Raw genomic sequence first — 14,872 nt, forward strand, 5'->3', positions numbered from 1 at the left:
CACACACACACACACACACACACACATGCGCACACACACACATAACACACACTTAAAAAAATAGCCAGCTTGTTTTATTTATTGTTCTGTTGCTGTAAAGACACCATGACGAAAAGTCTACTTTTACAAAAAAAACAAAACAAAACAACAAAAAACATTTAAATGAGCCTTGCTTACAGTTGTTAGGCTTAGACCATTATCACCACGGCAGGAAGCATGGCGACAAGCAGGCAGACATGGTACAGGAGAAGTAGCTGAGAGCTCTCCATCCTGTCCCATAGACAGTAGACAGAGCGAGACAGCTTGGTCTGGTATGGACTTTTAAAACATCTGAGCTTCAGGTGACACCCTCCACTTACAAGGCCACATCTTCTCCAACAATGCCACACTTCCTGATCCTTCTCAGAAAGTTCCAATCTCCGGTAATCAAGCTCTCAAATTTATGAGCCTCTGGGGGGTGGGGGGGCATTCTCATTCAAACCAGTGCACAGCTAATAACCATGCAAAGATTTCTAAGTGGATAAGCAAAAGAAAAGAATCAAGTCTCTCGCTTTAAATTTATTCAGAAGTGACTGCGGTTAGTGAGGAGGTGTGTCATAAGCAGAGATAGGTCAGACACTAGGTCTCTTGTAACAGCACTGAGCTAGGTTAGGAATGCAAGGGGAAAGCTCTAGAAGGAACTTAAGAGAGCCACAAGAAGCCTGGGCAGTGGCTAGTACAGTGTTTGCGTAGCATGTGCAAGGCTCCAGGCCCCCAGTCCCCCAGTCCCTGACCTTGACTGTGTTCACAAAGGCACTTGTTCTGTAGTAATATTTCCCCGTAATACCTTCATCTAATTGTGGGCCACACCGTTCTGTTAGTTTACTTTTTGTTGCACTGGAGTTTTGTTGTTTCTTTTTTATTCTTTCTTTCCTTCCTTTTTCTCTTTTCTTCTTCTCCTCCTTCTTCTTCTTCTTCTTCTTCTTCTTCTTCTTCTTCTTCTTCTTCTTCTTCTTCTTCTTCTTCTTCTTCTTCTTCTTCTTCTTCTTCTTCTTCTTCTTCTCACAAGGTTTCTCTTCCCTAGCTGTCCTGGAGCTCACTCTGCAGACCGGACTGGCCTCAAACTCATATTCTCCTGACTCTGCCTCCCCGTGCTGGGATCAAAGGCCCAGCTGCTGTACTGAAGATTTAACCTTGGTCTTTCACAGGCCAGGCAATAGCTTTGCCCCAGAGCCATGCCCGAGACCCTTTGCCTTCACTCTCTATTTTGGAGGCAGGCTGTCACTAAGTTGTTGCTCAGGCTGACCTTGAAGGCCTGGGCTAGCCCAGGTAGACTTTAAACTTGTGCCGTTCTTGCCTCAGCCTTTTGTGCAGCTGGGATCACAGGCCTGCACCTCCATGTCTGGCTGGTTCATGCGTTTGTAACCAGCCTTGGCTTCCTGATAAGTCACAGTTTCTCAGAAGAGTGCTCCAAGTCTGAAGGCAGAATGGCTTTTCTGGATTAATCGTTTTATTTATGTGGGATGTGTAGTTCTAATTTTCCATTATTTTGTGTTAATCTTTGCAAACACAAAAGATACTTGGGACAAAAGCCCAGGAGTGCTACATTGTGTTAAGACTTCCACACTATGAAATTGTCCTTGAACAAGAAACACAGTAACAGTGTGCATTCCCCTCTGCAGAGAGGACTGTCTTGTGAAAACTCTTCCCACAAGTAAATGTTATTTTAAAAGTAGGTCAGTAATCCTTGCAGAGGATGAAATCTCTTTCTCCCCAGAAGGAGGGAGAGGAGAGAGGAGCTGGGTCAGGGGAGAGATGGGAAGGCAGGCAAAGGGAGAGGAGAGGAGGGGAGAAGGGGAAATGAAGGAGAGTGAGAGAAGGAAAGGAAGGCAGGGAAGGGGAAGGAGAAAAAGAGAAAGGAAGAAGGAAGCCATCTGAAAGATGGGCATGGAATAAAAAAATATTCCAAAGAAATAAGCTTTTATCCCAGGCTCTCTAATAGCGTAATTAGTTAATGGGAAATTATTTTCACACATTTGGGGAATAAATTTTGATTTTTTTCACAGAAAAAAAAAGTCAGCATTGAAAAGGTCTTTTATAATCAAACACTCCAACCCTTCATTTCATAAACAGGAAACTAAGATTGAAAGTGGGGAAGGGAAAGTCCTCCCAAGAAGATTTGGTGTAATATTAGAAGTTGAGCCAGTGGCTCCACAAAGTTAAGGCTGAGACTCTTATCCAAATAGGAAATCCATTTTCCTTTTGTTTGTTTTATTTCTTCTTTGCTGTTTTGTTTTGTTTTTGTTTTTTTTTCCGAGACAGGGTTTTTCTGCGTAGCCCTGACTGTCCTGAAACCTGCTTTGTAGAGCAGGCTAGCCTAGAATTCATAGAGATCTGTCTGCTTCTCCCGCTCAAGTACTGGGACTACATGCATGTGCCACTGAATTCAACTCAGGGCCCGATTTCTAAACCTGATGCTTCAATGACAGGTTCTGAACAGAGGGAAAGCAGCCACTCTTGGTTTTATGTGATTTTCAGGGCACCATGGTGCATGTCATCCATTTTCTTTTTTTAAAAAAAATGTATTTGCTTTTAATTTATAAAAATGTGTGTGTGTGTGTGTGTGTGTGTGTGTTTGTGTGCACACACCACAAGTATGCCAGTGGACATTCCAGTGCCACCCTTGGATGCCATAAGAGGGTATCAGATCCCATGGAGTTGGAGTTACAGGCTGCTGTGAGTTGCCTTGACATGGGAGCTAGGAGCTGAACTCAGGTCCCGTGCAAGAACAGTGTGGTGGTTTGAATAAAAATGTCCCCCATAGGGTCCTGGGAATGGCAGTATTCAGAGGACTGGAGAGGCCATTGTGTGAAGCTGTGAAGGTGAAGCCTGGATTGCCTTGGAGAACCCAAAATGTTGGAGCTGCTGGAGCCGTGGGACACCTGCTGAGGAGAACTGCTAAGAGAGTGGAAGCAGCCCAAGAAAGACAAGTGAGTTGCAGTCAACAAAGCTGAAAGGAGTTGGAAATCTGAAGAGTGCTTTGACATCAGACATGGAGAGGCAGAATATGGAGTTTACCCAGCAGGTTTTTGGGCTTGCTTTGGTCTGGTATTACCTTACTGTGCTCTCTCCTCCTCTTTGGACTGGTATTGTACGTCCTGTGCCTTTCTATGTTGAAAGTATATAATCTGTTTTTTTTTTTTTTTTTTTTTTTTTTTCATTTTGATCTTACAGGGGATTACAGTTAAGAGATTGTACGAGTCATGGAAGAGACTTTGAACTTTGGACTTTTAAACAAGTCGAAACTGTTATAGACTATGGGGATTTCTGAGGTTGGACTAACTGCATTTTTCATTATGATATGGCTATAAGCATGTGGGGTCAGCGAGTGGAATGTAGTGGTTTAAATGCAAATGACCCCTATGGGCTCATAGGGAGTGGCACTGTTAGAAGGTCCTTGTTGGAGAAGGTGAGCCTTGTTGAGGAGGTGTGTCACTGGGGGTGGGTTCTGAGGTTTCGATGCTCAAGCCAGGCCCAGTGGTTCACTCTCTCCTCCTGCTGCCTGCAGGACCAGATGTAGAACTCTCAGCTACTTCTCCAGCACCCCCGCGTCTCCCTGCACACCACCATGCTTCCCACCATGACAACAATGGATCCAGCCTCTGACCCGTGAGCCAGCTCCAGTTAAATGTTTTTCTTACAAGAGTTGCCACGGCCATGATGTCTCTTCCTAGCAATGAAACTCTAACTACCATTGCTGTAATGACAAACAGCTATTGCTGTTAATGAGGAGTCATCTCTACATCCCCACCCACTTTCTGTCCCCCCCCCCCACCGCTTTGGTTGTGTGTATGTGGCTCAAGTAGTTATCGCGGTTAGTGTGTGTTATGTGTGTACATTTGCATGTATGTGCACGCAGAGGCCGAGGTTAATATCAGGAGTCTTTTCTTGATTGCGTTCTTCCTTTATCTTTGAGAGGAAGGGTGTCTTGGTGAACCTGAATTCTGATTTGGCTGGGCTGGACAGCCAGTGGGCTTCAGGCACCCATCTCTCTCCACCTGTCTCCCCTTCTCTCTGGCACTGGAACTACAGGCATACATGGCTTTGCTTGGCTTTTTGAGGCTGATGGTATCAAAGATTTTATCTGATTTTGGTTCCAAGGCACAAAAAGCTGTCCAAGAAGCCCAGAACCAATAAACCAGAGCCTCTCAGGGATCAGCACCCATCTTCTTCTTGGAATATAAAGAAGCCACTAACTACGTGATGCAGACCCAAAGAGGATAAATAACAAGGAGGATCCAAGGGAGGATGCATAAATCTCACTGGAAGAGAAGACAGAATAGACAAAGGTAGTGGCTGGAGAGAGGGAACAAGGTAGGAGAGGACACACAGAGAGTGGAAATCAGACCTGGGGAGAGGACAGAAAGCCTACAGAAAAAAAAATAATAAAAATGGAGGGTGAAGGTATCTTCTGTGACAAGCTGGAGACCTAAGTCAGGGTAGGCCCTTGGGAGGAAATGAGGGGGATTCAAGCAGTGACTCCTAGTAGCAGAGGTCACAGAGACTCAAGAGGACACTTCTAATTAGACTAGCCTCCTCGTATAGGGAGGGGAACTCCAACCCACCCACAAAAACTTCAAGCCCAAATTTATTCTGCCTACAGATGCACAGATAGAGCAGAGACTGAGGAAATGCTCAACCAATGTCTGCTCCAAACAAAGACCTGCCTTATGGGAGAGTGCCACCCCCTGACACCATGAACAATACTCTGCTAAGCTTGCAGACAGGAGCCTGACAGATCTGTCCTCTGAGAGACCCTCCCTAGCAGTGCCTCAAAACAGATGCCGAGACTCACAGCCAAACCTGGGGTGATGCTTAGGGTGGAAAAGTGGGAGTAAAGCAAAAAGGACCTGGAGGTGACAGGAGCTCCACAAGAAGACCAACAGGGCCAACTAGCCCAGGCCCAGAGGGGCTTGCTGAGACTGAAGCATCAACCAAGGACCATGTATAAACTGGACCTAGGCCCCCTATAATGATGTAGCAGATGGACAGCTTAGGCTTCAAGTGGGTCCTCTAGTAAGGGAAGTGGGGACTGCAGTGGGCAAGGACTCACTTGCCAGGTTTTTGATCACTTTTCCCTGGCAGGACTGCCTTGCCAGACCACAGGGAAGAGGACATGCTCAGTCTTGAGGCAACTTGATGAGCTGGGGTGGATGGGAAAGGGAGCTCCCCTTTTCTGAGGAATAGGAGAGGGGGAGGGGAAGGGTGGGAGACAGAACTAGGAGGGGGGCGGGATGGGGTTACAACCAGGATGCAAAGTGAATAAAAAATAAATTTAAAAAGAAGCCACTAATTAACATAAGGCACTGGGTTTTGATGAACATATATAATGAGAATCCAACAGAGGATGAGAGGAAGAAAGAGCTATTCAAATAAAAATAGGCGATTATGTGTGGAGCCTTGTAGAGTTGGCCATGGAAAAGTGGGCCTGCAGGGTCATCTCATAGAGGGCTTGGTATGTCCCAAATACACATCCTAACAGGCCCAGGATGCTGATCATGATGTCCTTGGCAATGGTCACACAGCTCATGTTCTCAGAGTAAAACGTGGCAATCTCCAGTAGGGGCGGGATGATGAGGGCCAGGGCGCTGCTGCTCACAGAGCCCACCAGGGAGATGACCAGGTCCAGGCGAGGGATGAGGACGGCTGAGAAACCTGCAGTGAGAGAGGAAAATAAACTCACAGAGTGTGCCTCAAAGAGGAGAGCCCTCAACAAGCATGACTTTGTGCTTTAAGGGTTAGGCCAGGCACCATAGATCTGGACCCTGTCTCTCCTCCAACTCTTAAAAAAATGATTTTTGTACATAAAAACAATCTCCCTCCCCCGTGTGTGTGTGTGTTTGTGTGTGTGTGTGTGTGTGTGTTTGCACTTGCATACCTGTGTGAATATAAAGGCTAGAGGAGGGAATCAAGAGCCCTGTTCTATCATCTGTCAATCACTCCCTTCATTATCCCCTTGAGACGGAGTCTCTCACTGAACTTGGAGCTAGGCTGGCAGCCAGTACCTCATCCCAACACTAAGGGTCTCCTCCATCTCATACTATAATCAAGCTCCGGAAGACCAGTGTTTTCACATCTCAGGGTCAAACATTCCCCAGTTATTTCACTTTTTTTTTTTTTTTTTAATCCTGGGTACCTCTTCTGACCCTCGCTTCCAGGAATATGCCCAGGAAAGGATGGCCCAGCCCTTCTTCCAACATTTCCTCAGCAACACCTTCTGGGCGAACGGGTGGGTGAATGAAGGGAAAAGAGGGAGGAGAAAGTCCTGAAATGACCCCCCAAGTCTTTAACAAATCAGCCCTTCGGAGGTTTCTTTACAATCAAAAGGTCACCTGATGGCAGTGGGACTTGACCATACATCACACAGGAAGGGCACAGGTTCCAGGGGTCAAATCACCCATTCTGTCATAGAGTTGTGTGCTGTGGGATGTGACTTAATTGTTCTGGGCAGGCAAGTGGCTGATCGAGAAAGATCCTGCCTTTTCCCGTGAACCAGTCAGCACTTACTCTCTAAGCAAGAAGACTGGGGGTAGCTTTCCTCATGTGACAGGTTTTTGAAGCCTGTTTCAGGTGGTGGGTGAGAAGCAAGGAGACAAACACCTTGTAGATCACAGAGACAAGTGGGCGCTACACTGAGGTATGAGTCATGTCATAGGTCTGAGTGAGTAAGCACCCTCTTCCCTACTCACAGGTCAGGCAGACCAAGGCTGTGCGGACAGTCAGGTCTACGAACAGAGCCCAGTTCTCAGATACTCTTGAGACCACGAAGGGGACGATGATCTCAGCTGGGATGTGGAACTGGAGGGCATAGGTGAAGAAGATGCCAACAGAGTACATCAGCTTAACGGACTGGTACAACCTGCAGACAGAGCATTGGAAGGACGTGAGATGCTCCCAAGCTTTGGGGAAGGTGGCCTAGGACTCATCAGAAGCCTCACAGGCCAGAAGCCAGTGACTGGGGCAGACCGGTTCAGACGGGGCATGGTAGGCCTATGGGAGCACACGTTTCTGGAGGTTCTGAGGCCGTGGGAACCTTATGTTTAAAATTTTATAAGTTTCATAGCTGTGTATAGTACAATTCACAGTATGGCAGCCATACAGTCAAGACAATTCAGTCCACCCCTGATCTTCACTTCAGTTCCTTCAGTTTTCTAGAAATAATCTATGTACAGAGAGCCTTTAAATGTTTGTGTGCACATGCAATGATAACCTCAGGTGTCTGTCCCAGCCTTCTACCATACCCGGAGCAGCATCTCTCGCATTTTGTTACTGCTGCAAATGCCAAGCTAGCTACACCACAAACTTCCATGAATTCTTCTGTCTCTGCCTATCTCTGCCTATCGAGGATTACAGATGTGCGCCGCTGTGCCCCAGCGTTTGTATGGGTTTTGAGGGTTCTAAGTTGGGCCTTCATGTTTGGGTGTCAACACTTTGCCCACTGAGCCATCTGCCCAGCCCTGTGCCCCCAATCTTAAGCAGAAAGTGGGGGAGCCACACATACCCCCATCGAGGTACTGTGGCATGTCTCTATGAATTGTTTCCTCTGCGTACACATGCCTGGTGCTTCTATTTAACAGCACAGAGATTTTTTTTTTAAGTTTTTCACCTGCTCAGCAGTTAATGGGAAACTTATTCCGTCTTTTGCCAAGAAAACAATGCAGCAAAGACTATCTTTACATATATCTGCGTATCTCAGCACACGTGATGCACACTCACATAGCTCAGCATATGTGACACCTACCCACCCACATAACACACATCTGCTTATCCTAGCCTTTACCTCGCGCATCTATGTGTTCCTTTTCTACACATCAACTCCAGAAGTAAACAATGAGTTTTAAATTATTCTTTTTTTTCTCGACCCTGGGTCTCACCCTGTGTCCCAGGCTTCGAGGTTGATATGCAACCAACGATGACCTTGGGATTAGTGTCATGAGCCACTGGCTTAGGCATTGCTGGGAATTGAACCCAGAACCTCTCGCATGCTAGGTAAGCACTCACCCACCGAGCTACGCATCAGCCCTCAGCTATGATTTTACATTTCGATGCTTATTGACACACTGCCCTCTTGTCCTAGTCTATGAAGCCACCAGTTACCAAAGAATGTGTGAATTGTGTCGGTCTCTGACACTGCAGTGTGTGTGTGTTCCTGTGGGCACATGCACACGTGGGTGCAGGCTGTGGAGGTGGGGAGCCGTCACTGTCACCTTGTTTTTGATGAGGCGTCTCTCGGCGGGCCCTGGGACTTTCACTGAGTCACGTTTGGCTGGGTGGGTTGGCCAGTACACTCCAGGGATCTGCCTGTCTCCGCCTCACCTGCACTAGGATGGCAGGCACGTACCTCCAAACCCAGATTTTTATATGCGTGCTGAAGGTCAAAGTCAGGCCTCATGGCCCTGTGGCAAGCACTTAACTGGGTTATCTCCCCAGCCCCAACATTCTAATTTTTTAAACTGGCATATCTTTTGTATGCTTTGAGGATCTTTTTGCATATAAAATTGTGATTTTTATATACCTATCAGCCCCCTACCCCCTTTTTTTTTTCCCTCTAAATGTTGGTGTTTTTATTGGGAAGGGTTGTTTGTTCAAGATTTCCCTCAAGGGTGAGTTCCTTTTTTGGCTGCTCACTCATACTAGCTCACTCATACACACTCATACTGACTACAGCTCACTGCCACCCCCATAATGGAAAGGCTCTGCCCAGGATAGCTAGAGGAAGCACAATCAGACAAGCTGCTTAATAAGAGCAGCATATTAAGATAATATCTCCCTCACATGAAATAAGGCACAACTTCAAAGAATTCCATGTTCATGATCTCATCTGTCATTAGCAATATACAGCGAGGAGGGTGAGGCTGGTGACATTTTCCTCATTTTGCTGCTCTGGCTTTGGGGACCATGAATGCCACCATCACCCCAACCGCCTGAAAGCCCAAGGCTGAAAGGACCATAACAATAACAGAGGCACAGAGCTTGCTGCATGCTCAGCACTTTTCTAAGGATTGTCTGTATATTAAAGCAATCGCTGCCCACAGACACTCTGCCAGGGAGTGCAGGAATTATTTGTGCTGTTCACCAAAGGTTCCTAAGCCCTTCCCTGCTCGTGGTGGGAGGTCTGACAGGAGGGCTGCCTGTTCTAGCTCAGGTTAGACGTTTAAGCTGCTGCACTGGCTGCCTGGGAAAGGCAGGTGGCATTCAGCAGCCCTGTCACGACAGCCAGCAACACCGTGGAGTCTGGCTGAACCATTAGAATGAGAGCCAGGGCCATCCCACGATGGGTTGGTGTGAACAAAGAGTCAGGCCCTTAGGTGACTGCATCACGAAGCTGTCCTGACTGACACAGGAGGCATGTGGGTAATCCTTATTGTACGGAAGTGTGGGAGGCTCGCTCACAGCCATGGAGGAAGCAGAATGTGGAGCCTGTTAGCTAGCTTTAGAATATGTGCTTAGTCACTAAGAGTCCAACACCTCCACCAAAGGTCCCACCTACAGACGTCTCCTGGATGGATGGATGAAAGAATGAATGATTGAAGGCAAGGACCCTATGCTGAGTTCCAGCTGGGGGTACTCAGTGGCTTAAGTAGCAGTCGCTCTGTGGTGCATGCCTAACATATCTATGTATCTATCTATTTTACCCAGGTATGGTAGTGCCTATCTGTAATCCCAGCACTTGGGAAGCAGAGGCAGGTTGGATGACTCCAAGGCTAGCTTTGGCTACAAAGGAAGTTTGAGGTTATCCTGGGTTAAGTGAAACCTCTCTCAAAATTAAAAAAAAAAATTGTTATTGTCGTCATCATCATCATCATCATCATCATCATCCAATCTACAGCCTCAGACAATCTGCACAAATGCTCTACTGTGAAGTTTTCACTTTCTGTTTCCGCAACGGCCGGACGTCACTCATCTTAGGGCCTTTGCATTTTAGGGTTGAGCTCAGACTCAAGTCTTCTCTCCCACTAGGCAGTGTGGGTTGGAATCACTGAAAGCCTCTAATGTTGACATCCTGGTTTGTTCCACGAAACCCTTAATGGTAATGCTTAAGGCTGCTGTGAGACACTGAAAGGGAACACAGGGCCTAGTCGTTAGACCCAACCCATGATCATAATTAACACGACTCTCCACAGTTCATTTCCTCTGCTAGAGGTAACGGTTTCACGTGTGCGCACGTGAGCCTGCCACCAAGGCTCGCCTCCCATGCCTCCCTGTCCCCCTTGAGGCAGGCAGGTTCCTACCAGCAATTGGGCAAGTTGAGAGTGATGCTGGCCTGAGTGTTTGAGCCAAACTTCATGTAGCCCAGAGTCCCCAGGCAGATGTAGAGGAAGATGACACAGGACATCCCTACGTACAACACGGCAGGAAACTGTTGTGGACTCTTCATCTGGCTTTTGAGAGGCAGAACCTGGAAGCGGAGGGTTTGGGAAAGACAAGGTCGAAAGAAGGGGCCATGGCATAGGTGTAGATTCCCTTACAGGCCTCTAGAGTTCTTCTTGTGGTGGGTGGAGTTAGCAAAGAACCCCACCACAAGGCCTCACGCCTTCTTCAAGGCCACACCCCACCCCTAAGGCTGCACACACACACACCCCCTCCCGCACAAGGCTACAGCCCTCCACAGAGCCACACAGCCATACCCTCCACAAAGCCACCTTCTCTATATTGCCTTTATCACTCCAATGGCCACGCCCCTCCCCAGCTCCACCCCCAGGGCCACACCTCCTTACAAGGCTAGGTCACTCATGTCACCCCTCCACAGGGTTACATCCTCCACACAGCCAGGACCCCGCAGGCGTGGGGTGCGCCTTTCTATATCATTATCTCATGTGAGCATGCTCTCCACCTCGGCTTTATGGCCACACCCCTCCACCTGGCCACACCCCCTCCGTGTGTTCACTCCCCCTTCATCCTGTCTCCCGCTTACTATTGCCCCAGCACCCTGCTCAGTGTGGGCTGATGAGTAAATTCTCCATCTTTGTCTTTGTCTTGGGAGCGTGAGGTGTGGTCTGGGTTGGGAGGTGCCCTCATCAGTGCAGACTTTCCCTTCACCAGGAGAGGATCGTGCTGCCCTGCCCACAACACTGCTAGGGTGACATGGGGACGCATAGCAGGCCGTTCTGCGGGGCACTGCATCCTTCTTACCATCCCCACGCCTTCAAAGGTGAAGATGGCCGTGCCAAAGAACAGCAAGAAAGTCTTCCAGTGTGCAACCAGGGGCAGGTTGCTGTGCCGTGGGAGCTCCTGAAAGAGAGGAAGGGCGCGGGCTTAGCAACGGGGTGGTCAGCTTGGGTAACATTGATGACAGAGGTAGTGTAAAGGGCGCTCCTACTTACTTTCTTATCCTTTTTAAAGTGTTTTAATTAATTAGCCAGTTTATTCCCAGATGGAGTCTGGCGCAGTCCAGGCTGACCTTGAACTCTACCTGCCCCTGAGGAAGATTTTGACTTCCTGATCCTCTAGTCTCCGCCTCCACCCCCCTGACTGCTGGGATCACAGGTGTGTGCTGTGTTGAAGATGGAACCCAGCTCCTCCTGCACTCTGGGGAAGCACTCACTTACTGTTTGAAACATTTATTGTTTCAGAGTAACACCAGACTTTCCATTTAGTCATTTTACCCACTAAGTATATTCACTCTGGGACATTCCTACCACTACTGTTCATCACCAGGGCCTTGTCAACCCAAACAGATACTTAAAATAATTCTTGGTTCTCCACCTCTTAGCAACCCTCTGTATGTTCTGCCTATGTGAACGTGGCTGTTCTAAGTACCTCCTGTGAGGGGGAGCCTGTAACTTTTGTGTCTGGCTTATTTCACTTATCTTAATGTTGGGTAAGGGTCCTTAAAAGAGGAAGAGGGGCATGGAAGAGGAAACCAGACTGCAGGGAAGGAAGAGTCAGCCTAGTGTTGCTGGCTTTAACCATGGCAGGGCCATGGGCCAAAGCATGCTTGGAAAGGCAAGAAAGCAGGCTCTCTACGAGAACCTCTGGGGAAGGGTATGGCCCTGCTGATTAACTCAGTGGGACCTCCAGCGTCATAGAGGAAATCTGTATCATTTTAGGGCTGGGGTTGTAGTTTAGTTGGTAGGGCACTTGCCTAGCATGCATAAAGACCTGAATTTGATCCTCAGCTCTTCAGAAATCCAAATATGCTGGCACATGCCTGTAAACCCAGCTCTTAAGAGGTAGAAGCAGGAAGATCAGAAGCTCAAGGTCACCCTCCAATACTTAAAAAGTTTGAAGCCAGCCTGGGTTTTATGAAGCCCTGTTTCATGAAAAATACCTTGAAACCAAAGGAAATAAGCTGAAACAAAATAATTTAAAAAAAAAAATCTTAGCTAATAGCTCAAGTAATAAAGTGCCTGCCTAACAGGCCCAAAGCCCTGCATTCAACCTCTAACTTGGCGTAAATTGGGTGCCATGGTGCATGTCTGTAAGTCTGGCACTCCGGAAATGACCCTCTGATCAGAAGCTCAAGGTCATCCTTAGCTACAAAGCCAATGTGGGTTAATGAGAGCCTGTATACAAACAAACAAAACCCAAACTTTCCAGATGTGTGGTTATTTGTTATAGTATCAACAGGACACTAATATAATTCCGAAGACTTTCATGCTCAAAGAAATGAAGTAACAATGGTGGAATGTTAGTAGCACCAATGATGGGAGGTAAACCAGTTGGCCCAATCAGAAAGATCTGCTCACCTGCCGCCTCTGTTTTTCAGTGTCTTTTTTTTTTTCCTGGAAATTGGGAGAGATATGGTATTTTGCAGTTGTTTTATTTTGAAGATCCAGGAAATTGTTTAAAGTCCTTGGTACCAAGTAGAGCAAATTTCTTTACCATCTCTCTCTCTCTCTTTTTAAAACCTTTTAAAACACATTTATTTTATTAGGAAGGGGCAGGGTGGTCATGTGTGTCATGGTGTGCATGAGGAAATTAAAAGGTATCTTGTGGGGAGCCAGCCCCCTCCTACCACTCTGTGGATTCTGGGGATGAAACTCAGGCTTGCAGGCAAGTGTCTGAGCCATCTAGCCAGCCCTACATCTTTCCTGTCCACTGACCAGTGCTATATCCCCCATGTGTGCTTTTTGTGAGTGAGCACTTGCAAGCTCGCCTATGGTGTTCTATGTAGATAGAGGTAGATAGCCGATTGTTTTCCCCTTGTTTTCCACCTTATTCTCTAGAGTCTCTTATTGAACCCAGGGTTCCCCGTTTCAGCTAGGCTGTCTGGCCAGTGGACCGCCACCCACCTTTCACTCTCTCAGTCCTGGGGTTACATGTGTGCCCCACTGTGTTAGGCTGTCATGTGGGTACTGGGGATGGGAACTCAGGTCCTCACCCTCAGGCAACAAGCACTTTACCCACTAAGCTTTCTCCCCATCTCCCTATGGTGCTATTTCTTATTTGTGGAACCGATGGAGACTGTGACATCCTTCTTTATCTCTTGTCGTTGAGCCACAAAATCCCCAGCTTCCCTAAGAACAGCTGGATCACAGAAGGCATTTAGCAACTCAATTCCCAGTGACTCACTGTTATCGGACATGACCATGATGCTGATGGTAACGATGCCGAACTTTTACAGCTTGAGAGACGGGAGCATCACTAGAAATCACCTACCCTCAGAGCAGGAGACCGGCCACCTTCCTCACCTCCACCTTCCCACCATGTCCATGACCCTGCCATGCCTCAGAAGCCCTGGACCCTGACTACCTTCCGGGTAGTTCCAGACACAGACCTGGATGAGATACATGAAGATCAGAGACAGGCTACCCAGGGTGGTGATGGTGGCCAAGGTGGAGAAGATGTACAACACCTGCGGGTTCTGGATGAGTACCAGCAGGATGAGGAAGGGCAGGATGGTGACCATGTAGAAGCGAGCGTCCAGGACGGGGGTCATCACCAGGTTCTGCCTGGGCTCACAGACGTCAGAGGTGAAGTGAGCTTCTTCCATGATCTGCCGAAGGGACACACAGCAAAAGGCAGAACATCAGTCATGAATCACCAAGAGTCATTTCCATTAGGATTTCAGCTCATCAACTGATCACTTTCTGCCCCAGCAGAGAAAACATATTATTGGTGACTTATGTGAAATTTCAATATAGCTAGATGTCTTTAGAAACTTTTTTTTGGTAGGGGGGGGGCATAGAAATGGCTCAGTGGTGAGGAACCCTGGTCGCTCTTACAGAGTCAATTCCCAGTACCCACATGGTGAGTCACAGTTCTGGGAGTACTGATACCTTCTTCTGACTTCCAAGTATAGCGCACATACATATAACTGCAGGCAGAACACCCATACACATAAAATGAAATAAGTGAATCCTTGAAGCAGTTTTAGACTTACTTAATCTTATCTCTATGAATTGCCTGTATGTATGTAACTGCATCATGTACATGCCCGGTGCTGGAAGAGGTCAAACAGGGAGTCAGATTTCCTGCAGCTGGAGTTATAGATGGCTGTGAGCCACCACATGGGTGCTGGGAACTGAACCCAGGTCTGGATCTTTTGAGAGAGCAAACAGTGCTCTTAACTAGCAAGTCATCTCTCCCGCCCCACAGTTGAGTGTCTTCTGGGTATCTGTGCACTTATACAGTGTTCCTGGGGGTGGGCTCCGGAGGACAAAATCAGCATTGTTCCTAAGGTGTTGCCTGCCTTGTTTTTTGAGACAGGGTCTCTCATTAGCCTGGTACCGAGCAAGTAGGCCAGGCTGGCTGTCTAGTGAGCAGCAGGTCCCATCTGTCTTTGCCTCCTGAGCACTGAAATTATAGCTGTAGGCCCCAAACCATACGTATGTATGTATGTATGTATGTATGTATGTATGTATGTATGTATGTATGTATGTATGTATGT

The 14,872-nt window shown here is 47.6% G+C and overlaps 1 protein-coding gene across 2 annotated transcripts in view; it reads right to left on the bottom strand.

Annotated features, from left to right (window-relative positions):
• Window positions 1-5,346: 5,346 nt before the first annotated feature.
• Window positions 5,347-14,872, bottom strand: part of Slc36a3 (solute carrier family 36 member 3) — a 24,951-nt gene continuing 15,425 nt past the window's right edge. For both annotated transcript variants that reach the window (XM_055602856.1, XM_055602857.1), the window contains 5 exons: window positions 13,760-13,978; window positions 11,173-11,271; window positions 10,272-10,438; window positions 6,729-6,898; window positions 5,347-5,694 (listed from right to left, as the gene is read on the bottom strand). In XM_055602856.1, the coding sequence (XP_055458831.1) occupies window positions 5,426-5,694; window positions 6,729-6,898; window positions 10,272-10,438; window positions 11,173-11,271; window positions 13,760-13,978 (924 nt within the window). In that variant the 3' untranslated portion in view covers window positions 5,347-5,425. The remainder of the gene's footprint in view (window positions 5,695-6,728; window positions 6,899-10,271; window positions 10,439-11,172; window positions 11,272-13,759; window positions 13,979-14,872) is intronic.

Source organism: Psammomys obesus, unplaced genomic scaffold (genome assembly GCF_907164565.1).
Source record: "Psammomys obesus unplaced genomic scaffold, mPsaObe1.curated_primary_1811, whole genome shotgun sequence".
Classification (NCBI taxonomy): Eukaryota; Metazoa; Chordata; class Mammalia; order Rodentia; family Muridae; genus Psammomys; species Psammomys obesus.